Here is a 26817-nt window from a genome sequence, read left to right as displayed (position 1 = left end):
ACAGCTCTTACGCTATTCTCTGTGAGGATAGGTTAAGAAATGTCTCACATTTTTACTCTCATATTTCTGGGTCAGAAGCTGCTTTTATATATATTTGTTGTTTTGGGGGGTTTTATTGTTTGTTTGTTTGTTTGTTTGTTTGAAACAGAATTTCACTCTGTTGCCCAGACTAGAATGCTATAATGTCAGCCTAGCTCACACCAACCTCAAACTCCTGGACTCAAGCAATCCTCCTGCCTTAACCTTCCAAGTAGCTGGGAGTACAGGTGCCCAACACCACACTTGGGTTAATTTTTCTACTTTTCATTTTTATTTTTTTTTTTGAGACAAAATTTTACTTTGTTGCCCTCAGTAGAGTGCCGTGGCTGCCATGGTGTCATAGCTCACAGCAACCACAAACTCTTGGGCTGAAGCGATTTTCTAGCCTCAGCCTCCCAAGTAGCTGGGACTATAGGCGCCTGCCACATGCCCAGCTATTTTTAGAGACGAGGTCTCGCTCTGGCTCAGGCTGGTCTCGAACGTGTGAGCTCAGGCAATCTACCTGCCTCGGTCTCCCAGAGTGCTAGGATTACAGGTGTGAGCCACCACACCCAACCTTAATTTTTCTTTTAGTAGAGATGGAGTCTTATTCTTGCTCAGGCTGTTCTTGAACTCCTGTGCTGAGCTTAAGGGACTTCCTGCCTAGGCCTCCCAGAGTACTAGGATTATAGGTGTGAGCCATCACACCCCTTCTTCATGGTACTTACCACAGTTGGTATTTTTTTTCTAAGTTTAATTATCGGATTACTCACTAGTTTAGTACAGAACCTAGAATGGTACCTCATACATAGAAAATACTCAGTATTTTTTGAATTAATAAATGTAAGAACTTCGATTTTTTTTTTTTTTTTTTTTTGTAGCGACAGAGTCTCACTTTATGGCCCTCGGTAGAGTGCAATGGCATCACACAGCTCACAGCAACCTCCAACTCCTGGGCTTAAGTGATTCTCTTGCCTCAGCCTCCCGAGTAGCTGGGACTACAGGCGCCCGCCACAACGCCCGGCTATTTTTTGGTTCCAATTTGGCCGGGGCCGGGTTTGAACCCGCCACCCTCGGTATATGGGGCTGGCGCCTTACCGACTGAGCCACAGGCGCCACCCAGAACTTCGGTTTGTTGTGACAAAAGTAAAGAATATCTTTTTTTTTTTTTTTTTGAGGCTGAGGCTTTATTTTGGAAAAAGCAAATTGATTTTCAGTTGGGGATAAACGTAAGAGGGGGGTAACCCAGGTGGTAAACTCCCCAGAAGAATGAGCTGAGGGACGGGGCTGAGCCTCAGGTGGTCTCCTGTTCCATGTGCTCCTGGCACAGCTGCCTCCCCCACAGGCTCTGTGGCAGCCTTGTGAGAGGGTAGACTGGAGGGGCCGCAGTGGCAGCTCACTTGGGCAGGACATCAGAGGACTCAGACACCAGCTTCCCGTCTCGGGTCTCAAACTTCTTCACAACCACAGCCCTGGAGCTGGTGTGGCTGAAGGAGCCAGAGCCCCCACCAGAGCCAAAGCCGGTCTGGAAGGAGCTCAGACCATAGCTGAGGCCAGGGCTTGTGAGGCCCCCATAAGCCGAGCTCAGGCCACCTGAGTAGCCACTGGTGGTCTTTGTGTGGATACTCATGTTCTGCATCCCCGACTCCAGCCGGCTCTCCTCGCCCTCCAGCAGCTTGCGGTAGGTGGCGATCTCCACGTCCAGGGCCAGCTTGACGTTCATCAGATCCTGGTATTCACGCAGCTGCTGAGCCATGTCCTGCTTGGCCTGACGCAGGGCAGCCTCCAGCTGGGCCAGCTTAGCGTTGGCATCCTTAACAGCCAGCTCCCCACGCTGCTCAGCATCCGCGATGGAGGCCTCCAGGGAAGCCCTCTGGCCTTTGAGAGCTTCGATCTCATTCTGGAGCCGGCTGATGTTGCGATTCATGTCGGAGATCTCCATCTTCGTGCGCCACAGGTCATCCCCGTGCTTCCCAGCCTGCACCTGCAGCTCCTCGTACTTGGTCTGGTACACGCTCTCAGCCTCAGCCCGGCTGCGGTTGGCGATCTCCTCATACTGGGTGCGGACCTCAGCAATGATGCTGTCCATGTCCAGGGAGCGGCTGTTGTCCATGGACAGGACCACAGATGTGTCCGAGATCTGGGACTGCAGCTCACGGATCTCTTCATACAGCTGCCTGAGGAAGTTGATTTCGTCAGTCAGCCCTTCCAGGCGGGACTCAAGCTCCACCTTGTTCATGTACGCTTCATCCACATCCTTCTTGATGAGGACAAATTCATTCTCCATCTCTGTACGCTTATTGATCTCCTCCTCATACTTATTCTTGAAGTCCTCCACCAGCCCCTGCATGTTGCCAAGCTCTGCCTCCAGCTTTAGCTTCTCCTGGCCCAGTGTGTCCAGCTGTCGCCGAAGGTTGTTGATGTAGCTTTCAAACATGCTGTCCATGTTGCTGCAAGCCGTCTTCTGCTGCTGTAGGAGGTTCCACCTGGTCTCCAGCATCTTGTTCTGCTGCTCTAGGAAGCGCACCTTGTCGATGAAGGAGGCAAACTTGTTGTTGAGGGTCTTGATCTCCTCCTTCTCCTGGGTGCGCACGGCCTGAATGTTGGGGTCCACCTCCAGGTTGAGTGGGCTCAGCAGGCTCTGGTTCACTGTGACGGCTGTGATGCCCCCCATACCTCCAGCCCCGGCGTAGCTTCCACCCAGACCCAGGCCGGTGCCCAGGCCACTCCGGAAGCTGCCGCCACCCACCCGAGAGAAGCTCGAGGAGCTGATGCGGGTACCAGGCCCACTGCTGTATGAGTGGCTGCTGAAGGCCCGTGGGGCAGAGCTGGACACCTTGTAGGACTTCTGGGTAACCCTGATGGACATGGTGAAGCCTGGAGTAGAGGCAGGTGGGCCAAACCAGAGATTCGAGGAGGTGTGAAAATTTTCTTCTAGATGGCCAAGAATATCTTAAAAGAATGTTTTCAGGGATGATTGATCTGGCAGTTGTGTAAAGGGAAGCTTTACCCAACCCCTGAGAAACTAGGTAGGGGTTTCTTGTAAAAACCCATGTGTTTTGGGTTCAATTTTTTGGTTGCAGTTTGGCCGGGGCCGGGTTTGAACCCGTCACCCTCGGTATACGGGTCCGGCGCCTTACCGACTGAGCCACAGGTGCCACCCCAGTTTTCACATCTTAACGTTTGGAGTTATAGTTATAATTTTCTTATACTCAGAAAGGGTCTCAGAAGTAAGGAAACATTTAAGGGCCCAATAGATGGGATATGAAGAGTGAGAGATTGAGCAATCAAATAATTCCCAAACATTTTGAGTTTGAGGGGACAATAGAGTAGTGGCTTAGTTGGTAGCAAAGGAAAGATTTGAAAAAGTACCAATCACTTTAAGGAGGAGGCAACATTTTAAAAAATTTTTGATATGTTGAGACTGAAGAGGATCCAACAGTATATATAACGAATTATGCATTGTGTACAACGGGAGTTTATTCCCTTGTGCAAGACTGTTTTAACATTTGAAGATCAGTCCACACGAGCCACTGTATCTATCAATAGGCTAAAGAAAACACCTCCAGTGGAATGGTTACATTAGGGATTGGTGAAAACATACGAGGTAAATTTGAGATCCCCAGTTCCTAGAGAACAGTGCGATAAGATAAGCAGCTTATCTTTACACAGAGAGCAGCTCTGTGTAAATCAATCTTGCATTTTATTAGCAGGTCAAAATCCAAATCCCTTACTCTTCCGCAGTTTGGGACTTTCCATTATCTATTCTCATCCTATCTGTCTAAGTTTAATTTTTACACACTTGCCAGTGTGAACCTCCCATTGCAGATGAGTTTCCTTGATTCCTTCCTCCATGCTGAACTCATTTCAGAATGAAATTGCCTGAGTACAAATGCTGACACTGTCATTCTGTCATTAACTGGTTTTTACTATGATGACTTTGGGTAAGTCGCTTCAGTTTTCACATCTTTTTTTTTTTTTTGTAGAGACAGAGTCTCTCACTTTATTACCCTCGGTGGAGTGCCATGGCCTCACACAGCTCACAGCAACCTCCAACTCCTGGGCCCAAGCGATTCTCCTGCCTCAGCCTCCCGAGTAGCTGGGACTACAGGCGCCCGCCACAATGCCCGGCTATTTTTTGGTTGCAGTTTGGCCGGGGCCGGGTTTGAACCCGTCACCCTCGGTATACGGGTCCGGCGTCTTACCGACTGAGCCACAGGTGCCACCCCAGTTTTCACATCTTAACGTTTGGAGTTATAGTTATAATTTTCTTATACCTACTGTGTATTAAACACATGATAAGCACTAGCTATTAATAAATACTATCTCCTCTGGGGCTGGGCGTGGTAGCTCATGCCTATAATCCTAGTACTCTGGGAGGCCGAGGCAGATGGATTGCCTGAGCTCATGAGTTTGAGACCAGCCTGAGCAAGAGCAAGACATTGTCTCTAAAAACAGCAAGGCATTGTGGTGGGCGCCTGTAGTCCCAGCTACTTGGGAGGCTGAGACAAGAGAGTTGCTTGAGCCCAAGAGTTTCAGGAAGTTGCTGTGAGCTATGACGCCATAGCACTTTACTGAGGGTGACCAAGTGAGACTCTGTCTCAAAAAGAAAAAAAAAATGCATGTCTTCTATCTTACATCTTTATGCCTCTTGTTTAAATTCTGGTAGCTTCAAAGAGATGCTAAACTGGCTCATAATAAACGATACTAGTGAAGAAGAGAAAAACATGGAGGACGTCGGGCGCGGTGGCTCACGCCTGTGATCCCAGCACTGTGGGAGGATGAGGAGGGAGAATCGCTTGAGCTCAGGAGTTCGAGACTCGCCTGAGCGACAGTGAGACCCCGACTCATGAAAAAAATGGAAAAACCCAGCTGGGCGCAGCGGCGAGTGCCTATAATCCCAGTGGCTTCCGGAGGCTGAGGCAGTGGGGTGCCCGCAGCCCGAGTCTGAGGTTGCAGTGAGCTACGATGCCCACTGCACTCTGCTCAGGGGCATAGGGTGGGACCTGTCTCAACAAAAAAAAAAAAAGAAAAACATGGAGGAAGAGGTTTTTTTTTTGTAGAGACAGAGTCTCACTTTATGGCCCTCGGTAGAGTGCCGTGGCCTCACACGGCTCACAGCAACCTCCAACTCCTGGGCTTAAGCGATTCTCTTGCCTCAGCCTCCCGAGTAGCTGGGCCTACAGGCGCCCACCACAACGCCCGGCTATTTTTTGGTTGCAGTTCATCCGGGGCTGGGTTTGAACCCGCCACCCTCGGTATATGGGGCTGGCGCCTTACTGACTGAGCCACAGGCGCCGCCCGAGGTTTTTTTTTTTTTTTGAGACTGAGCCTCAAGCTGTTGCCCTGGGTAGAGTGCTGTGGCATCACAGCTCACAGCAACTTCCAACTCCTGGACTCAAGTGATTCCCCTGCCTCTGCCTCCCAAGTGGCTGGGACTACAGGTACCCGCCACAGCACCCAGCTATTTTTTGGTTGCAGCTGTCATTGTTGTTTGGCAGGCCCAGGCTGGATTTCAACCCGCCAGCTCAGATGTATGTGGCTGACACGTTAGCCACTTAAGCCACAGGTGCTGAGCCAAGAGGTTGTTTTTTTTGTTTGTTTTGAGACAGAATTGCACTTACTGCCCTCAGTAAGAGTGCTGTGATGTCATAGCTCACAGCAACCTTAAATTCCTGGGCTTAAGTGATTCTCTTGCCTCAGCCTCCCTAGTAGCTGGAACTACAAGCACCCACCACAACGCCTGGCTATTTTTAGACATGAGGTCTTGCTCTGGCTCAGACTGGTCTTGAACCTATGAGCTCAGGCGATCCGCCTGCCTTGGCCTCCCAAGTGCTGTAATTGCAGAAGTGAGCCACCATGCCCGAAGACAAGAGTTTTTTTTTGTTTTTTTTTGTAGAGACAGAGTCTCACTTTATGGCCCTCGGTAGAGTGCCATGGCATCACACAGCTCACAGCAACCTCCAACTCCTGGGCTTAAGCGATTCTCTTGCCTCAGCCTCCCGAGTAGCTGGGACTACAGGCACCAGCCACAACGCCCGGCTACCGAAGAGAAGAGTTTTAAGCATATACATTTATGATGTATATTTGAAGTTGAAAAGGAATGAATAATACTTTATTAAAAAAGTTAACTTGAGATCAGGCATGTTGGCTCACACCTATAATCGTAGCACTCTGGGAAGCCGAGGCAGGGAAATCCATTGAGCTCAAGAGTTCAAGACTATCCTGAACAAAGGCAAGACCCCATTGCTACTCCATTTCTGAAAATAGAAAAACTAGCCTTGTGTCGTGGGAGGTGCGTGTAATCCCAGCTATTCCGGAGGCTAAGGCAGGAGAGTCACTTGAGCCCAAGAGTTTGAGGTTGGTATGAGCTAGGCTGAGGCCATAGCACTGTAGCCCAGATGACAGACCAAGACTGTATTGAGGCAGGCGGATTGCTTGAGCTCAGTAGTTTGAGACCAGCCTGAGCAAGAGTGAGAGCCTATTTGTAAAAATAGCCAGGCGTTGTGGTGGGTGTCTGTAGTCCCAGCTACTCAGGAGGCTGAGGCAAGGAGATTTCTTGAGCCCAAGAGTTTGAGGTTGTTATGAGGTATAATGCCTCTGCACTTGACCCCAGGGCAACTGAGTGAGACTCTGTCTCAAAAAAAAAAAAAGAAGTTTGTTTGAAAAAAGAAAATATTGACGCTCTCTAAAACATACAAAGAAATCTTAAAAATCAGTAATAAATCTTATCCCATTAAATGTGGGCAAAAAGGAGAGGCACCTGTGGTTCAAAAGAGTGGGGCTGGCGAAGGTAGTGGGTTCAAACCCAGTCCTGGCCAAAAAAAAATGTGGGCAGAAAATCTAAACAAATAGCTTACCAAAGAAGCACATGGAAACAAAACTCAACATATTATGTCATTAGGGGACTGTAAATTAAAACAATAGTGAGATGCTATATCTGTCAGAATGACTAAAATTCTGTGCATTGAAAACATCAAATGCTGGTGAAGGGTGTAGGGCAGCAGGAACTCTCATTCATTGCCTATAGGAATGCAAAATGGTATAGGAAGGTAGTTTGGTATTTTGTTACAAAGCTAAACACAGGCTTACCATTAGGCATCTACCCAAATAAGTTAAGAATTTATGTCTGCACAAAAATTTGCACACATTTGTTTATAGCAACTTTATTCATAATTGCCACATACTGGAAACAATGAATATGTCCTTCTCTAGGTGAATGGATACACAAATGACATGTATCTATATAATGAAACATTTTTCAGCTATAAAAAGAAATTAGCTGTCATGCCATGAAAAGACTTAGAGGAACCTTAAATATATTACTAGTTGAAAGAAGCCAATCTGAAAAGGCTACACACTGTATAATGCAACTATATGACATTCTGAAAAAGGCACCCACAACTATAGAGAGAAGTAACAAAAATCAGTGGTTAGCAGGAGTTCAGAAGGAGAGGGAAAGAGATGAATAGGTGGAACACGGTATTTTTAACACGGTGAAACTATTATTATATTTTTTTCTTGCAGTTTTTGGCTGGGGCTGGGTTTGAACCTACCACCACAGGTATATGGGGCCAGCGCCCTACTCTGTTAAGCCACAGGCGCTGCCTGAAACTATTATTATTTTAAGACAGGTTCTCATTCTTGTCCAAGCTAGAGTTCGGTGGCATTATCATAGCTAATTGCAACCTTGAATTCCTAGGCTCAAGTGATCTTCTTACCTTAGTCTCTCGAGTAACTGGGAATACATGCCACCATGCCTGGCTAATTTTTAGATTTTTTTAACAGAACTTGCAATGTTGCCCAGGATAGTATAGAGCTCCTGGACTCCAGCAGTCATCCCATCTCAGCCCTCTAAAGTGCTGGGATTCCAAATGTGAGCCACTATGCCTGGGAGTGAATTATTCTATGTGGAACTGTAATGGTGGATACATGTCATATTTTGTCGAAACCTATAGAAAAGTGCACACAATGAGCGAATGCTACTGTAAATTATGGACATTAATAATACATCGATCAATATTGATTTGTCTTTTTTTTTTTTTGTCCTCTGCTTTGGAGAATCGAACCCTGATCTCTTATGTGATTGATTCATCACTTTAAACAAATGTACCTCACTAATGCATAAGGGGAGACTGTGTGGAGGGGGAAGAAGGCATATGGAACTCTCTATAATCTGCACAATTTTTCTGTAAACCTAAAAATAGTCCTAAAAAAAGGGAAGTCCCAATGGAGCCTGCTTATAAATAATTTGGTTCCCCCCCCCACATATGCTCAGCTATAAAATCTTTGAGAAAAGTAACTTTTTTTTTTTTTTTTTTTGAGACAGAGTCTCACTTTATTGCCCTCAGTAGAGTGCAGGGGCATCACAGCTCACAGCAACCTCCAGCTCCTGGGCTTAGGCGATTCTTTTGCCTCATCCTCCCAAGTAGCTGGGACTACAGGAGCCCACCACAACACTCGACTATTTTTTGTTGCAGTTTGGCCAGGGTTGGGTTTGAACCCACCACCCTCAGTATATGGGACCGGCGCCTTACCCACTGAGCCACAGGTGCTGCCTGAGAAAAGTAACTTTTTAAATGCCAGATTTTACCAGAGGAAATTCATAGCTATCCTGAATGTTAGTTTTGAGTGCCAGAATCTCAGGAGGGATGAGAACTCAGAATCCCAGCGCTTCAGGAGGCCAACGAAGGAGGATCGATTGCTTGAGGCTAGGAGCTTGAGAACAGTCTGGGCAATGTACAGAGACCCTGGCTCTACAGAAAAAATAAAAATTAAAAAAAATTAAAAATTAGGTGTGGTGGCACATAACTATAGCTTGTAGTCTCTACTACTCAGGAGGTTGTGGTGGATGGATTGCTTGAGCCCAGTAGTTGAGGCTACAATGAACTGTGATGTCACAACTCAGCTCCAGCCTGGGTGACAGAGTGAGACCCTGTCTTTTGAAGAAAAAAATGTAAAGGCACCATTGTGATCTTTGGATGAGATGCTAAAATAATTTTCCTTTATGTGGTTGCATCAGTTTTGGACATTAGAATTTGGAGGCAGTGCACTGCCTTCTCTTATGTGGATCCATCTGACACCTGGACTTGGTCTTCTCTTTCCTCTGTCACAGCTTTGCTCCAGGCCCTAAAGTTGGGTCCTTCAGGATTTTTTTTTTTTTTGAGACAGAGTCTCACTGTGTCTCCCTAGGTAGAGTGATAGAGTGCTGTGGTGTCACAGCTCATAGCAAGCTCCAACTCTTGGGCTCAAGTAATCCTCTTGCCTCAGCCTCTCAAGTACCTGGGACTACAGGTGCCCACCACAATGTCCAGTTATTGCCTAAGCTCAAGCAATCCACCCACCTCAGCCTCCCAGAGTGCTGGGATTACAGGCAAGAGCCACTGCACCCAGCTCTTCAGGATGTATTGGAGCGAATTTTAAAATAAATTCTGGGCCGTACATTTTATGTAGGAAACACTGGGGAGACCTTTTGAAAGGTGAAGAATTCTTTGGTTAAATATGTAATCCTTCCTCTACTTCAATTTATTTTATAGCAGATTCTTGTCTCTACCTAACTGATTAAAACCAAACATAATTATCTGAAGGAGGCTTGGCTGCATTGAGGACTTATTTGTAGGAAGAATTACATTCAGAATGTATAGAATTGACATGCTGGTTTATGAACATGTTTACTCCCTGAATTTTGTGTTTGCCTGTTCTTAAATTATAAAATTGTATTTTATCAAAAGGTATATTTTTGGACTCCTTAATTGTTTATCAGATTCGCGTTGTGTAAAAAATTTTGGTAATACATACTTAATTACAATTTTGATATTCCTATATTAGGCAGCTTTTGTTGTTGATCAACATTATTCCACACTGACTTGAACTTGACACATTATTCTGGGTGATTTTAAATGTTACTTTGTGTTCATCTGACTAATAATACGGGTGTAATTGAGTAACAACTCATACAGTAACCAGATCAGTGGCTGTGGAATCCTTTTTTTTTTTTTTTTTGTAGAGAGAGTCTCACTTTACTGCCCTTGGTAGAATGCCATGACATCACAGGACTCACAGCAACCTCTAGCTCTTGGGCTTCCGCGATTCTCCTGCCTCAGCCTCCCGAGCAGCTGGGACTACAGGCACCTCCACAACACCCAGCTATTTTTTTGTTGTAGTTGTCATTGTTGCTTAGCTGGCTCAGGCTGGGTTCGAACCTGCCAGCCTGGGTGTATGTGGCCCGTGCTGTAACCAATGTGCTACAGGTGCCAAGCCATAACTTGTATTCTTACAGCCTGGAATATCTCAGATTTCTTGGTTTAGAGCAATTTGGCTTACATACCAGACTCCATTATTAACATATTAAATTGCTTAAAGGTTGTCTGCCTTTTTTTTTTTTTTTTTTTTTTTTGCCGCCCAACATAAAACTTTTATTTTTTTTATTTTGTTAAATCATAGCTGTGTACATTAGTGCAATCAAGGGATACAATGTGCTGGTTTCATATACAATCTGAAATATTCTCATCAAACTGTTCAACGTAGCCTTCATGGCATTTTCTTAGTTATTGTATGTAGACATTTGTATTCTGCCTTTAGTAAGTTTTGCCTGTACCCATTCTAAGATGCACCGGTTTTTTGTTTTTTGAGTTTTTTTTTGAGAGAGATTCTCACTTGGTCACCCTTGGTAGAGTGTTGTGGCATTTTAGCTCACAGCAACCTCAAACTCTTTTTTTTGTTTGTTTGTTTGTTTTTTGTAGAGACAGAGTCTCACTGTACCGCCCTCAGGTAAAGAGCCATGACGTCACAGGGCTCACAGCAACCTCTAACTCTTGGGCTTACGCGATTCTCTTGCCTCAGCCTCCCGAGCACCTGGGACTATAGGCGCCTGCCACAACGCTTGGCTATTTTTTTGTTGCAGTTTGGCTGGGGCTGGGTTTGAACCTGCCACCCTCGGCATATGGGGCCGGCGCCCTACTCACTGAGCCACAGGCGCCGCCCCAACCTCGAACTCTTGGGCTCAAGTGATTCTCTTGCTTCAGCCTCCCAGGTAGCTGGGACCAAAGGCGTCCCCCACAGTGCCTGGCTATTTTTTTAGAGACAGGTCTTGCTCTTGCTCAGATTCTTCTAGAACTCATGAGCTCAGGCAATCCATCTGCCTCAGCCTCCCAAGTGCTGGGCTTACAGGTGAGAGCCACCACGCCCTGGAGTTGTCTGCTCTTTATAAACACTATCCTTACTTAATTTGTAAACATTTTTTCTTTCCCTTTTGACTTCCTTAAAATTAATGATGTTTAGCACTAGAAATCTAGTTTAATTTTTGATGGTTTTAGCAGCTTAAAATAATTAGGAAGGGATACATCAAGCATTTTGACAGATGGAAAGCAGATAAGAATTAAGGTAATTATTACTATAAAATGTTTTAGATAAATAGAAATTATTTTGGCCTGAATAATCCTTTTTTTATTTTTATTTATTTATTTATTTATTTTTGTTGTTTGTTTGTTTGTTTTGTTTGTTTTTGGCCAGGGCTGGGTTTGAACCCACCACCTCCGGCATATGGGGCCGGTGCCCTACTCCTTTGAGCCACAGGCGCCGCCCTGAATAATCCTTTTTTTAAAAAACTATGTAGTTTTAACTTGGGTGTTGGTATTCTTTTGAATTCCTTTTTTTTGACGCAGAGTCTCACTTTGTTGACCTCAGTAGAGTACCATATCATCATAGCTCACAGCAACCTCAAGCTCTTGGGTTCAAGCCATTCTTTTGCCTCCGCCTCCCAGGTAGCTGGGACTACAGGCGCCTACCACAGTGCCTGGCTGTTTTTTTAGAGATGAGGTGTTGCTGTTGCTGTTGCTGAGGCTGGTCTTGAACTCCTGAGCTCAGGTGATCCACCCACCTGGGCCCCTCTAAGTGCTAGGATTACAAGAGCAAGCCACTGTGCTTGGCCTTTTAAATTCTTTTTTTTTTTTTTTTTGTAGAGACAGAGTCTCACTGTACCGCCCTCGGTAGAGTGCCGTGGCGTCACACGGTTCACAGCAACCTCTAACTCTTGGGCTTACGCGATTCTCTTGCCTCAGCCTCCCGAGTAGCTGGGACTACAGGCGCCCGCCACAACGCCCGGCTATTTTTTGGTTGCAGTTTGGCCGGGGCCGGGTTTGAACCTGCCACCCTCAGTATATGGGGCCGGCGCCCTGCTCACTGAGCCACAGGCGCCGCCCTCTTTCTTTTCTTTTTTTTTTTTTTTGAGACAGACTGTCACTATGTCACCTTCGGTACAGTGCTGTGACGTCACAGCTCACAGCAACCTCCAGCTCCTGGGCTCAAGCGATTCTCTTGCCTCAGCCTCCTGAGTAGTTGCCACGACACCTGTCTGTTTTTTGGTTGCAGTTGTCATTGTTGTTTAGCAGGCCTGGTCGGGCTTGAACCCACCAGCATTGGTGTATGTAGTCCACGCCTTACTCATTGAGCTAAGGTGCCAAGCCCCTTCTCTCTTTTTTTTTTTGTGGTTTTTGGCCGGGGCTGGGTTTGAACCCGCCACCTCCGGCATATGGGACTGGCGCCTTACTCCTTGAGCCACAGGCGCCGCCCGTCCCTTCTCTCTTTTTGATGTTGCACTATAATTTTAGGTCTTTACTAACTAATAAAAAATTTGTGTAAGTTTTGCCCAAAAGGATGACCTCTCTCGGTAGCAGTTGACTTGTTTATTAATTAGTAATTCTTGTTTTATTGTGTTTCATTTTATAGAGGCCTACTACACCCAGCCAGGCTGTATGCTATTGTTGCTGAAAAAAAGAAAGATATTCAAGAGGAGCCCACTTCTGTTAAAAAGACTACCAGTCAATTTGATTGGGCTCTAATGAGATTAGATAATTCTGTCCGAAGAACTGGTCGTATTCCAAAGACACTTCTACAGAAAGTTTTTGATAACACATGCCGCTCAGGTATTTCACAATTTTCTGTTCAAAAAGTTGACTTTGTTAATAAGTACTTGTTTGGGGATAAGCTCTTTACAGAGTACCTTTTTTGATGCTTTAAATTTTGTTTGTGGGCGGCGCCTGTGGCTCAAAGGAGTAGGGTGCAGGCCCCATGTGCCGGAGGTGGTGGGTTTAAACCCAGCCCTGGCCAAAAACTGCAAAAAAAAAAAAAAAATTTGTTTGTTACAGTCTGTTGATTGTCAGCATGTCATCATAGCCATGCCATGGTTATGCTCCCTTAAATCATTTTTTAATGTTTTTTCATTAAAAACATTTCAGAATCAGTAAATAAAACTGTCTTTTAGCTTTCCATTATTTATAGAAAAAGGGTCACTTCAGTCATAAATTATCATGGAAGATAGTAGTTTTTCTTTTTTTTTCCTTTTCTTTTTTTTGAGACAGAGTCTGTTCCCCTGGTTGAGTGCCATGGTGTCATAGTTCACAGCAACCCAACTCTTGGGCTCAAGTGATCCTCTTGCCTCAGTTTCTCTATTTTTAGTAGAGATGGGGTCTTGCTTTTGCTCAGGCTGGTCTTGAACTCGTGAGCTCAAGCAATCCAACCTGCCTTGGCCTCCTAGAGTGCTAGGATTACAGGTGTGAGCCACCACGTCAGGTTTTTCTTACCTTCCATTTGTATAGTGTCAGCTTTCCCTAAGATGGTCACATATTACAGATATTTATTATTTTTCTTTCATTTTTAGTTACCTACTAAAATCTATTTTGGTCACTTATACCCTTAATAATCTAATGGAAAACTGTAGGTCCCTCACCCCCCATCCCAGCCCATATGTAAACATACATCATGTATATGTAGTTTAAGAGGATTCATTAGCTTCCTGAAGCCCATTCAAGGATTTCAGTCACATTCAGAAGCAGAGCTATAAAACCTGATGATGATGGCTATCAAGGTGTCAGTTGTAACTATAATTACATGCATTTGAAGACTTTTTGTTTTTGTTTTGGGTTTTTTTGCAGTTTTTGGCCCAGGCTAGGTTTGAACCTGGCACCTCTAGCATATGGGGCTGGTGCCCTACTCCTTTGAGCCACAGGTGCAGCCCTGTTTTTTGTTTTTTAGAGACAGAGTCTCACTCTGTCGCCCTGGGTAGAGTGCCGTGGCGTCATAACTCATGGCAACCTCCAGCTCTTGGGCTGAGGCAATTCTCTTGCCTCAGCCTCCTGAGTAGTTGGGACTACAGGTGCCCACCACAACACTGGCTATTTTTTGCTGCAGTTTGGCGGGACCGGGTTTGAACCTGCCACCCTCGGAATATGGGGCTGGCGCCCTACCCACTGAGCCACAGGCACCACCCGAGAAGCTTAGACTTTGAATTGCAGCAAACATTGGTTATAATTAGGTTCATTGTATTTTTGTGTTCAATAGTCTTGTAGATTACATAGACTTCATTACCTAATAGAGATTTGTTAGTAAGCAAGTCAACTTCAGAAAGCAGACTAATATAAAAAATTTAACTTATAACTTTTAGTACTTGTGCATTAGACTAGCCTTTTTCTTATTTATGGATACTGTTAATATTATTTTTGGTGAGCCAGAAGAATTTTGAATGTTTCTAGATTTCAGTTTAATTGTTGTTACCTATGTAATATTGATACTGTGTTAAATGTTCTTCATTAACTTTTTTCCCATAGGTAGCCCAGGTAGTAATCAAGCCTTGCTTTTACTACGTAGCTGTGGTTCTCTCCTGCCTGAACTGAAGCTCACGGAGAGAACAGAATTTGCTCATAGGATATGGGACAAACTTCAGAAATTGGGTATGATTATTTTAATATGTGATGTACATAAAAGATATAGATTTTTTTCTATATAAATATAGATTTTTTTATATAAATGATTTACATAAAAGTAAATTTTAGAAGGGCTACTTGATTCATAAGTTTTTTGTAATATGACTTATTTGGTGAGTTATAGTGACACCTAGCGGTATTAAGAATAAAATAATTTTCATAAACAGTGTTACTTACAAATGTGGTAAGTTGAAAAGAACAAAAAAATAGAAAAATATTTGATCTGTCAAGAGTTATAAGTACATGTACCATTTGACCAAGCAGTTCTATTTGTTAGAATATAGATACAGGTCTATTCACATATGTAAAAGAATGTTCTTCATTGTAACTGTTTATAACCAGCCTGAGCAAGAGATAGCCCTATCTCTACTAAAGATAGAAAAAACTGAGGCAAGAGGATCACTTGAGCCCTAGAATTGGAGGTTGCTGTGAGCTATGATGACGCCATGGCACTCTACAGCCAGAGGGACAGCCTGAGACTCTGTCTCAAAAAAAAAAAGGCAGCTCTTGTGGCTCAGTGAGTAGGACGCTGACCCCATATACCAAGGGTGGCGGGTTTGAAACCGGCCCCAACCAAACTGCAACAAAAAAATAGCCAGACATTGTGGCAGGTGCCTGTAGTCCCAGCTGAGGCTGAGGCAAGAGAATCGCCTAAGCCCACGAGCTGGAGTTGCTGGGAGCTGTGACGCCACGGCACTCTCCTGAGGGTGACAAACTAAGCCTCTGTCTCTACAAAAAAAAAAAAAAAAATTTGTAGAACCTGTATGAAAAAATAAGATTTTTACCTCACAGTTTTGAATTTATATAGAATTCATTTTTATGACAAGTTTTTTTTTAAGTTAAAAAATATAGATAAATGTTGTATTTCAGAAGTGTAAAAGCAGAAAAATGAAGAGAAAATATTGACTACGAATATTAGAAATTTCTCTGTCTATAAGTCATGTTATTAAACACAAGCTGAACTAGGAGAAATATTTTTTTAAAAGATTATATTATAAAATACAAAAACCACAGTAATAATAACCTAACTGTGTCCTTCATGAGGGTGGAATCCATAACTTATTTTCCTCTTTGCCAGTAGCAAGCGTGATACTTCCTATTTCAGAGGCTTATTGGATTGCCAGGATGACTCTTCAGAGAGTGATGAGTGAGGGATCTTTTTCCCTTCCTTTTTCTTCTCTTGTCTTCTCTCCCTTCTTCCTTCCCCTTCGTCGCCCCTCCCCTCCCCTCCCTTCCCCCTTTCTTTAGAGTGCAGTAGTATAATCATGGCTCACTGCATCCTTAAACTCCTGGGCTATTGGGCTTAAGTGATTCTTCTGCCTCAGCCTTCTGAGTAGCTGGGACTATAGGTATATGGCACCACACCCAACTAATTTTTCTTTTCTTTTCTGAGACAGAGTTTCACTCTGTTGCCTTGGGTAGGATGCGGTGGCGTCATCACCCTCAGCAACCTCAAATTCCTGAGCTCTAATGGTCTTGCCTTAGCCTTCCAAGTGACTGGGGCTGCAGGCACCCACCACAATGCCCGACTAGGTTTTCTTGCTCAGGCTGGCCTCTGAACTCCTGAGCTCAGGCAGTCCACCTCTCAGAGTGTTAGGATTACAGATGTGAGCCACCTCACCTAGCCAATTTTCTTTTTATTGTAGTAGAGGTGAAATCTTGCTCTTGCCCAGGCTGATAAGGCTGGTCTTAAACTTCTGGCTTCAAGCAATCCTCCTGCCTCAGCCTCCCAAAGTCCTAGGATTACCGGCTGAGCCACCATGCCCACCCTCTAACTCTTTCGTTAAGTCCAGTTTTTAAGCTCTGGTTTAAGCCCTCCATTTGAGGGTTTTACCTGTAATTCAAATTAGTGTCTTTTTTCTGTTCCTGTGCTGGTTACCATCACTTGCCTTGCGTTAGAGTTGTGTTTGTCTTTTTGTTAGCTATTCTACTCTTGGAGGTTAATGATCACATGTTATTCATATTTGGCTGTTTCTCATAAACTTTTCAGTGTATTTTTTTTTTTTTTGAGGCAGAGTCTCACTATGTTGCCCTCCGTAGAGTGCTGTGGTGTCAAACTCTTGGGCTTAAGCTATCCTCTTACCTCAGCCTCCCAAGTAGCTGGGACCACAGGCATACACACCATGCCTGGCTAATTTTTTCCACTTGCTTGTAGAGACAGAGTCTTGTTCAATTTCAGGTTGGGCTTGAACTCTCTGGCCTCAAGGAATTCTCCCACCTCAACCTCTTAAGTTCTAGAACTATATGTGTGAGCCACTATGCCTATCCAAGATATAAACAAGTATTAATAGAACAGATTTCTGCACCCAGAATCTTTTTTTTTTTTTTTTTTGAGACAGAGTCTCACTATGTCAGCTTCAGTAGAGTGCCACGGTGTCAGAGCTCTCAGCAATTTCAAACTCTTGAGCTTAAGTGATTCTCTTGCCTGAGCCTCCCACGTAGCTGGGACTACAGGTGCCCACCACAATGCCTGGCTATTTTTTTGTTGCAGTTGTCATTGTTGTTTAGCTGGCCTGGGCGGAGTTTGAACCTGCCAGCCTCGGTGTATGTGGCAGGCGCCCTACCCACTGAGCTACAGGCGCCTCCCTGCCACCCAGAATCTTAGAATCTAACACCAGATACTGACCATAGGCCTGAGTGGCCACAGGCAGTTGAATAAAGATACAAAATTAAGTTCTGCAAATTTACTGAAACATATTACCACTAAACTAATAAGATGACCATGATATCGTGATTAGGTAGGTAGATTAAGGCCAAGTGGTAACCTTAATTTATGAGGCCCTAGGCAATATGGGCACAGAAAACAAAGGGCATTAGAATACAGGTAATTAATAAAAGCACACTAGGTATGATGCTGAGCAACTAAAAATCAAACGGGTCCTTCAGACAGGCTATGAGTGTCCTGATAAGTAAATAAGCACAACTGCCAACACAGTTCTACTTAAAAGTCTAAAATATCTGCAGTCATCCATCAGAATGTGTCTGTCACATGGTGAGGACTGCTTTATTTGGAAAACTCAGTCACTTTTAAATGTTAAGGGTATTGTCAGCATTTTCTAATAGGAAGAGGATATTATGCTTCATAAGACCTTTTGGCATCTGAATAGGCATTTGCAGTTGTAGCTTTACAGTAATTCGGTAATTAATGTTTCATATGCTTAGCTTGCTCTCTTCTGATAGGATGTCTACTATATATAAATGGATTTAAGTGTTACGATAGATGCTAACGTGATAATTTTACTTTTTTCTTAAATTTAGGTACATGTCATTTCAGTTGTGATAAAAGGTATGGTTTTAAATACTTTTCTGAAAATGTGATTTAAATTTCATTTGTAGGTACAGTGTATGATGTTAGTCACTACAATGCTTTATTAAAAGTCTATCTTCAAAATGAACATAAATTCTCACCAACTGATTTCCTGGCAAAAATGGAGGAAGCAAACATTCAACCAAATCGAGTGGGTATTTGGCTATTGTGAACTTATTGATCACATCCAGCATGTTTTGTTTTTAACCTAGAAAAAATTAAAAAAAATATATTAACTGGCCTATTTTATTGACAGGTGACATACCAGAGATTGATTGCTGCTTATTGTAATGGAGGAGATATTGAAGGTGCCAGGTATGGATCTGTATTAATATATATGTAAGCAAATAAATTTATAAATTTTGGAAATCTAGAATCTATTAAGTTTCTTCTTAATAAGGGAAATGTTTCAGCTGTGTTTTAATCTAGCAAACCTTATAACATGACTTAGATTAAATACTATACAAAAGGGAAAAGATAAGTAAACATTGATGTTTTAATTAAAAATTTGATTTATTGGAGCTGAGGTATAAAGTTGAGCTATAAAATTGTTGGGGTATAGGCTCAGTGCCTGTAGCACAGTGGTTACGGCCTGGGCCACATGCACTGAGGCTGACGGGTTTGAACCTGGCCAAGCCAGTTAAAATAAACAACAATGACAACTGCAACTAAAAATAGCTGGGTGGTGTAGCCAGCACCTATAGTTCCAGCTACTTGGGAGGCTGAGGCAAGAGAATCACTTAAGCCCAAGAGTTACAGGTTGCTGTGAGCTGTGACGCTACAGCACTCTACAAAGGGCAACATAGTGAGACTCTGTCTCAACAAAAAATAAATAAATAAATAAATAAATTGTTGGGGTTTAAAATTGTTGATATAGGCCAGGCACGATGGCTCACACTGTAACTCTAGCACTTGGGAGGCCGGGGTGGGTGGATTGCCTGACCTCATAGGTTTGAGACCAGCCTAAGCCAGCGTGAGACCTCGTCTCTAAAAGGAAAAAAAAAATTAGCCAGGTGTTGTGGTGGGCACCTATAATCCCAGCTACTTGGGAGGCTGAGGCAAGAGAATCACTTGAGCTCAAAAGAGTTTGAGGTTGCTGTCAGCTTTGACTCCACGGCACTCTACCGAGGGCAATAAAACAAGACTTTGTGTCCAAAAAAACAAAATTGCTGATGTATAAAGCTGGCTTTACTTTTTAAAAAATATTTCCTAAGGAAAATGTTAGCCATTTATACTGTTCATTTATAAAAACTGGAAATACTGGCTGGGCACCCTTAGCTCAATGGTTAGTACGCTACCTCCGGGCCTGCTAAACAAAAACTAACAGACAAAAAAACTAGGGGCTTGGCGCCTATGGCTCCAGCTGCTAAAGGCAACAGTCACATACACCTGAGCTGGCGGGCTCGAACCCAGCCGAGGCCTGCCAAGCAACAGTGACAGCTGCAACCAAAAAATAGCCAGGCGTTGTGGCGGGCACCTGTAGTCCCAGCTACTTGGGAGGTGGAGGCAGGAGAATTGCTTGAGCCCAGGAGTTGGAGGTTGCTGTGAGCTGTGATGATACAGCACTCTACCCAGGGTGACAGCTTGAGGCTCTGTCTCAAGAAAAAAAAAAAAGAAAACTGGGAATATTTCCTTCATCCCATTGTAAAATCAGTGGTAACATTTCTCTGTTTGTATAAAATTTCATACTTTTGGTTTGAAGGTTGGGATACAAGTAATGAACAACTAAATTAATCACAATCTTTATGCTTTTAAAAGGTTAATTAGTGGTGTAGGACAATGAGGTTGTTTAAAATTACCTCATATTTTTAAAAAGAGCACTTCAATATTACTGGTACTTCAGGGAGTAGGATTTTGTGGGATGAGGATAAATTTTCAATCTGTAAATATAAGTGTGTCTTACTTATTGAAAACAAAGCTTTATTCTATACATGTTATAAAAAATATTTCTAGTAAATATTTCTAAGGAATATCTTCATTTCTCTTTTATTGTAGCAAGATTCTTGGATTTATGAAAACTAAGGATCTTCCAATCACAGAGACAGTGTTCAATGCCCTTGTTACAGGCCATGCAAGAGCTGGGTAATGTTTAACCTAAGGTTTAGGTCCTTACATGAGGTTTAAATTGGGGGAAAGTATTGTAGGAAATTTCTAAAATATGTTTACCTACCCTTTAAAAAATGGAGTAGATGAGGTAGAATGTATTACTATTTTTATAACTTGCTCTTAAATTTGTTTTATGAAACATTTATTTGAAATCATTTAATTTGAAAAATTGGACTTGATCTGAAGTAGCCAAATTCGTAGTTTATTAACTGCTGTGGAAAATATTTTATTTTTGAAAAATAATTTACTTAATGTTATTCTTTAAAAGGTAAATCTGAGTCATAACTTATTTAACATATTTAATGTAAGAGGATACATTATTTAATGTCTGTATAATTGGTATATAATTTGGTTTTTAGAAATACCAGATGTTTATGGTCTTTTATTATTTCAGAAACATAACCAGTTTAATGTTTGTCCTTTTCTGACAATATAATTCCAAATGGTACTTAACATTTTTTATTTTAATACACATAGGTAATATAATTTAGTTTGAATGATTAATATTACATCCCAATGGTATAGTATTTTATTTTCTTTGAATTAACTTACAGAGATATGGAGAATGCAGAGAATATTCTCACAGTGATGAAAGAGGCTGGAATTGAGCCTGGTCCAGACACATACCTATCATTACTGAATGCATATGCTGAGAAGGGCGACATTGACCATGTCAAGCAGGTACGACTTGGGTCATGTAAAGAAACATACTGTAAGCTTTTTATAAATTTTTTTTTTTATTGTTTTATAATTTTTTTATTATATCCTGTGGGAACAGGAGAAAAATTACAAACTATATCAAAAGTACAATAATTTTTGCCTATGTCATTACTTTTACCCATGTTCCTTATTTTTATTATTTTTTTAATTTATTTATTTTTATTGTTAAATCATAGCTGTGTACATTAGTGCAATCAAGGGGTACAATGTGCGGGTTTCATATACGATCTGAAATATTCTCATCAAACTGTTCAACGTAGCCTTCATGGCATTTTCTTAGTTACTGTATGTAGGCATTTGTATTCTGCATTTAGTAACTTTCGCCTGTACCCATTCAGCTTTTTATAAATTTATGTTTTGCATGAAGCAGAAAAGTATAGCTTATACCTATTTTTAAAGATACCTACTTGTAGAGAGTAGTATGCTAGTTTGCTATCTTGATGCTGATAAATAACAGTTATGGTTAAAGTAGAATATTTCCTGTTTTATAAAAGAAGTCCTAAATCTTTAGGTGATGTTTTTCCTAATTTTTGAATCTTGGTATTTTGACTTGTTTAGCTTTAACACTGAAATAAAAAGTGCTGATTTGTAATTTATTCTAATTTCTGAAACCATCTTATAGATACTCAAGAAGGTGGAGGAGTCCGAGCTTTACCTCATGGACCGTGATTTATTACAAATTGTTTTTAGCTTCAGTAAAGCTGGGTATCCTCAACATGTCTCAGAAATTTTGGAAAAAATTACGTATGAAAGAAGATTTATTCCAGGTATTAAAAAAAATTTTTTTCATATGATTTTTTTAAAAATTGAATTGCTATTATATGATGAAAAGGACGTTTTCTAACAGTAGAGGATTGTGGTTGGTGAACATAGACTCTTAAAGTCAAGTTTAATAACCTAAAAAATATGAGTTAACGAATACATAGGGATATTTTGATTGGGAAGTGTTTTATTGTTATTTAGGCAGATACATTATTTTGCGTTTTGGGATTTCTATCTTGTCTTTAGTATTGGTTGCACTGTAAAAATACTGTCCAGTTCCATAACAAAAGATATCTTTGTTTTCTTCCCAGATGCAATGAATCTCATTTTGCTTTTAGTTACTGAAAAATTGGAAGATACGGCATTACAAATTTTACTAGCATGTCCTGTATCAAGGGAAGATGGTTTGAGTGACTTTGGCAGTTTCTTTTTACGACACTGTGTGACTATGAACATGGTATTCTATCCATTGCTTACTTTGTAGACAGTAATTGGCAACGAAATCGAGTCTTTAAAATATAAGAAAATATATGAGATTAGAATGATTGTAAACATTTTAAAAACCTTGTTGGCTCGGTGCCCGTAGCACAGCGGTTATGGTGCCAGCCACATACACGGTAGCTGGCGGGTTTGAGCCTGGCCCAGGCCAGCTAAACAACAATGACAACTGCAACAAGAAAATAGCCAGGCATTGTGGGTGGTGCTGGTAGTCCCAACTACTTGGGAGGCTGAGGCAAGAGAATCGCTTGAGCCCAAGAGTTTGAGGTTGCTATGAACTATGATGCCACAGTACTCTCCTGAGGGCAACATAGTGAGACTCTGTCTCAAAAAGACAAAAACAAAACAAAACAAAAAAACAAACCCTTGTTTTTGTGTTGTAAGATTTTTGGATGGAAAGAAGATGAGAGATTTAAATTTTTCATCCCTGGGTGGCGCTTGTTGCTCAGTGGGTAGGGTGCTGGCCCATATACCGAGGGTGGCAGGTTCGAACCCGGCCCCGGCCAAACTGCAACAAAAAATAGCCAGGTGGTTGAACAGAGTGAAAAAAAAAAAATAGCCAGGTGTTGTGGCGGGCGTCTGTAGTCCCAGCTACTCAGGAGGCTGAGGCAAGAAAATTGCCTAAGCCCAGGAGTTGGAGGTTGCTGTGAGCTGTGATGTTGCAGCACTTTACCGAGGGTGACAAAGTGAGACTCTATCTCTAAAAAAAAAAAAATTAGTAAATGAATAAAAAATAAAAAATTTTTCATCCCCAAAATGGTAGAATATTTGCAACAGGTCAAATGGGGTTGGTGGTGGTATTTGTAACTGGCTGACGTGTGACTTCTTCCTCATAGCCTGCGGAGAAGCTGACACACTACTGTAAGAAGTTGAAGGAAGCCCGGATGCACTCATCTCCTCTGCAGTTCACCCTCCTTTGTGCTCTGCAGACCAATAAAGCTGGTACTGTATTCTTATGCTTCAGAACAACGTAAGGGACTGTCTCTGAGATAGCTTTGTGATATTTTATGATACCTCTTTCAGATTTGGCAAAAGTTCTAATGAAGGCTATGAAGGAAGAAGGGTTTCCTGTCAGAACTCACTATTTTTGGCCATTGCTAGTTGAACATCAGAAGAAGAAAAACGTTGAAGGTTAGATTTTGCCTTTTATCAGTTTGTAGTGGTTAAGAGAGCCACAGTAACAGTTTGTGCACATATCTAATTGAATTCTTGGGGAAAACACACTTATTCCTGAGTATTAGATATTATAAGAAAATGGAGTCATTTTAAATCACAGTAAAGTATTATATAAGCATTTTAAAAACAACACATGAATTTATTTCATCTTAATTTCGTTCCTTCATTCATCTCTGATCTTGATATTCAAACTTTGAGTGGTTTTAAATAATTCATTAAATTCTTGATAGTACATGTAGTATTTGAAATTAGTTGGTCCAGCCTTAATACAGATAAAGTTATATGTAATCAGGTTCATGAAAACAAAGAGTGTGGCCATTTTCTTTGTGGACCAATCTATTTCTTTTTAACTGAGTTTAGTTTAATAATAGGAAAGGCAGGAAAACTTTTATCGCAGAATGAGTACTCATGACCTGACAGCCTACTGATTGAAGGACAGAAATGTTCAATCTTTGAGGTTCTTAAGTACGTTTAAGCATTTAGCATACTTTTCCCTCATACACATGGGATGTCTATAGGATATGAATAAGAATTGAACAAATATTAAATTTTAGAGTACAGTATCTAATTCTTTGGTTTGCATTATTGGTAATTCAGAAAGAGTAGTCTCATAAAAAGATGCTTTTAACAGAAGTACTTTCCCCTTGGGGAAACAAAAAATGGTCTTTTTCATTTTATCTCGCAGTGTAATGTGCTTTGGAATGAGATGCAGAGTTGTTAGTGTGACATTGGGTGACAAACAAAATGCACAAACAACAAAAAAGTGCTTTTAGCAGACTTTCATATCGCAATTTTATTTTAAATATATAGTCGTCTTCTGGTTTAAAAGAAATAGTGAAACAAGTATTCCCTAATTGTTTCTGGCTATAAAAGTCTCTAAATCCTTTTTAGAAAAATCTTTGTGCAAACAATATGCCAGTTGGTTAACTCTTTGTATAGCCTGTAGTTCTGAAAGCTCCAGAAGGTAACTTTTAACGCAGTATTTTTAAAGCACAGAAAGTTCATATTATTTCATCGAACTCTTTAGGCAGGTTTGTATTGTCCACCTTTTCACAGGTATGAAAATATTTTTGGTACCCCATTGAAATGTGTGTTTGTTCATCAGGTAAATTTGCCTTCCTCAGCCTTATCACCATAGACTTGAATTTGTTGCTGCATTTTTACTACTTAGTAAATATAGAAGAATTAGGTAATTTCTTTCTGTTGTTTTAGTAGTAGAACTAGTAGAAAATGTGCTTTATCTTGAATCCCTCTTAGCATCTCAGAATTTAGTTTGCAAAGGGGCCTGTTGAGACATCACATTAAACAACTGAGAGCTGTAGGGAGTTTCGGTGACTGGCCTTTGGTTCCACATCTGTCAGTAACATCAGGATTAGAACAGAACATTTCTGTCCTCCTATTTAAATATTCTTTTTATAACCTTCATGTTAGACTTATGAAAATATTTTACTGTATTTATTTTACAAGCATTCTTAGAGATTGTTTAAAATTTAGGGACCAATTTTTATATTAAGGACATTTAAAAAAGAGGTTACCACATTTTTTAAACAATGAAGGTTTTATTTGGAAAATTATATACACTCTTAGGCTTTATTGAGAAATCTGACTAGAAGAGAGTAAGAGATTGTTTTAAAAACTATGTTCCGGCCAGGCACCGTGGCTCACACCTGTAATCATAGCCCTCTAGAAGGCTGAGGCGGATGGATTGCCTGAGCTCAGGAGTTCAAGACCAGCCTGAGCAAGAGCAAGACCCGGTCTCTAAAAATAGGCAGGCATTGTGGTTGGCACTTGTAGTCTCAGCTAGCCACTTGGGAGGCTGAGGCAAGAGAAACGCTTAAGCCCAAGAGTTGGAGGTTGCTGTGAGCTGTGGTGCCATGGCACTCTATGGAAGGTTGCAAAGTGAGACTTTGTCTCAAAATAAATAAATAAATAAAAATAAAAACTGTGTTCTTTGCTGGGAAGGCCTACAATATAGCAAAGTATGTATTCTATATTTTTCTTTATGAAACAGGGGAATGGCTGTACGTATTCTATGTAGTTTCTTCAGTGTAAGGTAAAAAAGGGACATTCTTTGTGCAGTGACCGTGTTCTTTGTGCAGTGAAAGTCATATATAAACTGCTAGGAATAACAGAAGGAAGTAATGTGCCAGGCACGGTGGCTCATGCCTATAATCATAGCACTCTGGGAAACTGAGGCAGGAATATCACTTGAGGTCGGGAGTTTTGAGAACAGTTTGAGCAAAGCAAGACCCTGTCTCTGCCAAAAATAAAAAATTAGCTTGGCCACTCAGGAGGCTGAGGCAGGAGGATTGCTCGAGCTCGGGAGTTTGAGGTTGGAGTGAGCTAGGGTGAGGCCATGGCACTCTAGTCCAGGCAATAGAGTGAGACTTTGTCTATGGAATAAAGAAAGGAAGAAAAAGGAAAGTGTTGGCTGCAGTGATGGAAAATATATAGGAATGCTTTGTGATTAATAAATGAAAGCCTTCAGGAAATCAGAGAAAGATACTTAGAGATCAGATAAAACTGAACAAAGTGATTTCAACTGGATATTCAAATTTCTGTTGAATTTTTCTGGCTTCACGTTTAGCCATTACCAATCTCTAAGAAAGACCTTTATAATGGTTTCCTCATGGTTCATCTTACTAGTATTTTTCTCTTTGACACAAGTAGAAAACTCCACACATAGAATAATGCATTTGTAGCAAGTTGGCCTCACTGAGAGGAAATAGCCCAGAATCAGTAGAGATCACATCCCTTGTTGCCTTGTTGTATTTAGAAAAAACTAAAGCTAAGAATGTAAAAGGGGTAAAGTTTACAAGGAAGGGCTGATCTGAAAGCCCAATAAGTGAAGTGGTTGAATAGAGGAAACATTTTTCCAAAAGTGAGAAATAGCCTCCTAATCAGATGATTGTCCTGGGTAGAGCATAAAGTCATCTGGAGCAAAGCAGTCGTAGTTGGTAAAGTTCATCCAGTAAGTCATATATATCTTTCCAGGCAGCTAGAACTATTTTAATTGTGATAAAACTTTATAAACTGAGACTTTCCTCTAGATTTATAAATTTTCTCTTGGCTGCATTGAAATATTTTTACTAGATTTTTTGTTTAGTCTTAGTTTAGATTTTCTAAGTTTATAGAGATTGGGAATCCATTTATTTCAGCTGTCGCCCTGGATAGTGTGCTGTTGTGTCATAGCTCACAGCAGCCTCAAACTCTTGGGCTTAAGCAGTTCTCGTATCTCAGCCTCCCAGGTAGCTGGGAGTACAGGTACTTGCCACAATGCCCAGCTAATTTTTGTTTTTTATTCTAGTTGTCATTGTTTTAGCTGGCCCTGGCCAGGTTCAAAACCACCAGCCTTGGTGTATGTGGCTGTCGCCCTAACCACTGAGCTATGGATGCCGCTGCACATTGAATTGGCTTATAAAAATTTGTGTTCTTTGACCAACATTGTCTCATTTCCCCCTTCCTTCCCCT

The 26817-nt window shown here is 41.7% G+C and overlaps 2 protein-coding genes across 2 annotated transcripts in view; one reads left to right on the top strand and one right to left on the bottom strand.

Annotated features, from left to right (window-relative positions):
• The window catches only part of LRPPRC (leucine rich pentatricopeptide repeat containing), a 127146-nt gene that overhangs the window by 5730 nt on the left and 94599 nt on the right, over positions 1-26817 (top strand). The window contains exons 2-11 of the mRNA XM_053587363.1: positions 12745-12941; positions 14622-14744; positions 18114-18235; positions 18341-18399; positions 20080-20166; positions 20745-20871; positions 21533-21677; positions 21984-22129; positions 23007-23112; positions 23194-23301. Of these exons, the coding sequence (XP_053443338.1) occupies positions 12745-12941; positions 14622-14744; positions 18114-18235; positions 18341-18399; positions 20080-20166; positions 20745-20871; positions 21533-21677; positions 21984-22129; positions 23007-23112; positions 23194-23301 (1220 nt within the window). The remainder of the gene's footprint in view (positions 1-12744; positions 12942-14621; positions 14745-18113; positions 18236-18340; positions 18400-20079; positions 20167-20744; positions 20872-21532; positions 21678-21983; positions 22130-23006; positions 23113-23193; positions 23302-26817) is intronic.
• Positions 1190-2957, bottom strand: LOC128583253 (keratin, type II cytoskeletal 8-like). Its single transcript, XM_053587365.1, has one exon. It carries the CDS (start codon positions 2885-2887, stop codon positions 1415-1417), a length of 1473 nt encoding a protein of 490 aa, XP_053443340.1. The 5' UTR covers positions 2888-2957; the 3' UTR covers positions 1190-1414.

This window comes from Nycticebus coucang, chromosome 4 (genome assembly GCF_027406575.1).
Source record: "Nycticebus coucang isolate mNycCou1 chromosome 4, mNycCou1.pri, whole genome shotgun sequence".
In the NCBI taxonomy this organism is placed as follows: Eukaryota; Metazoa; Chordata; class Mammalia; order Primates; family Lorisidae; genus Nycticebus; species Nycticebus coucang.
The sequence above is the reverse complement of the archived record's forward strand: the minus strand, read 5'-3'. Positions and strand labels throughout refer to the sequence as shown.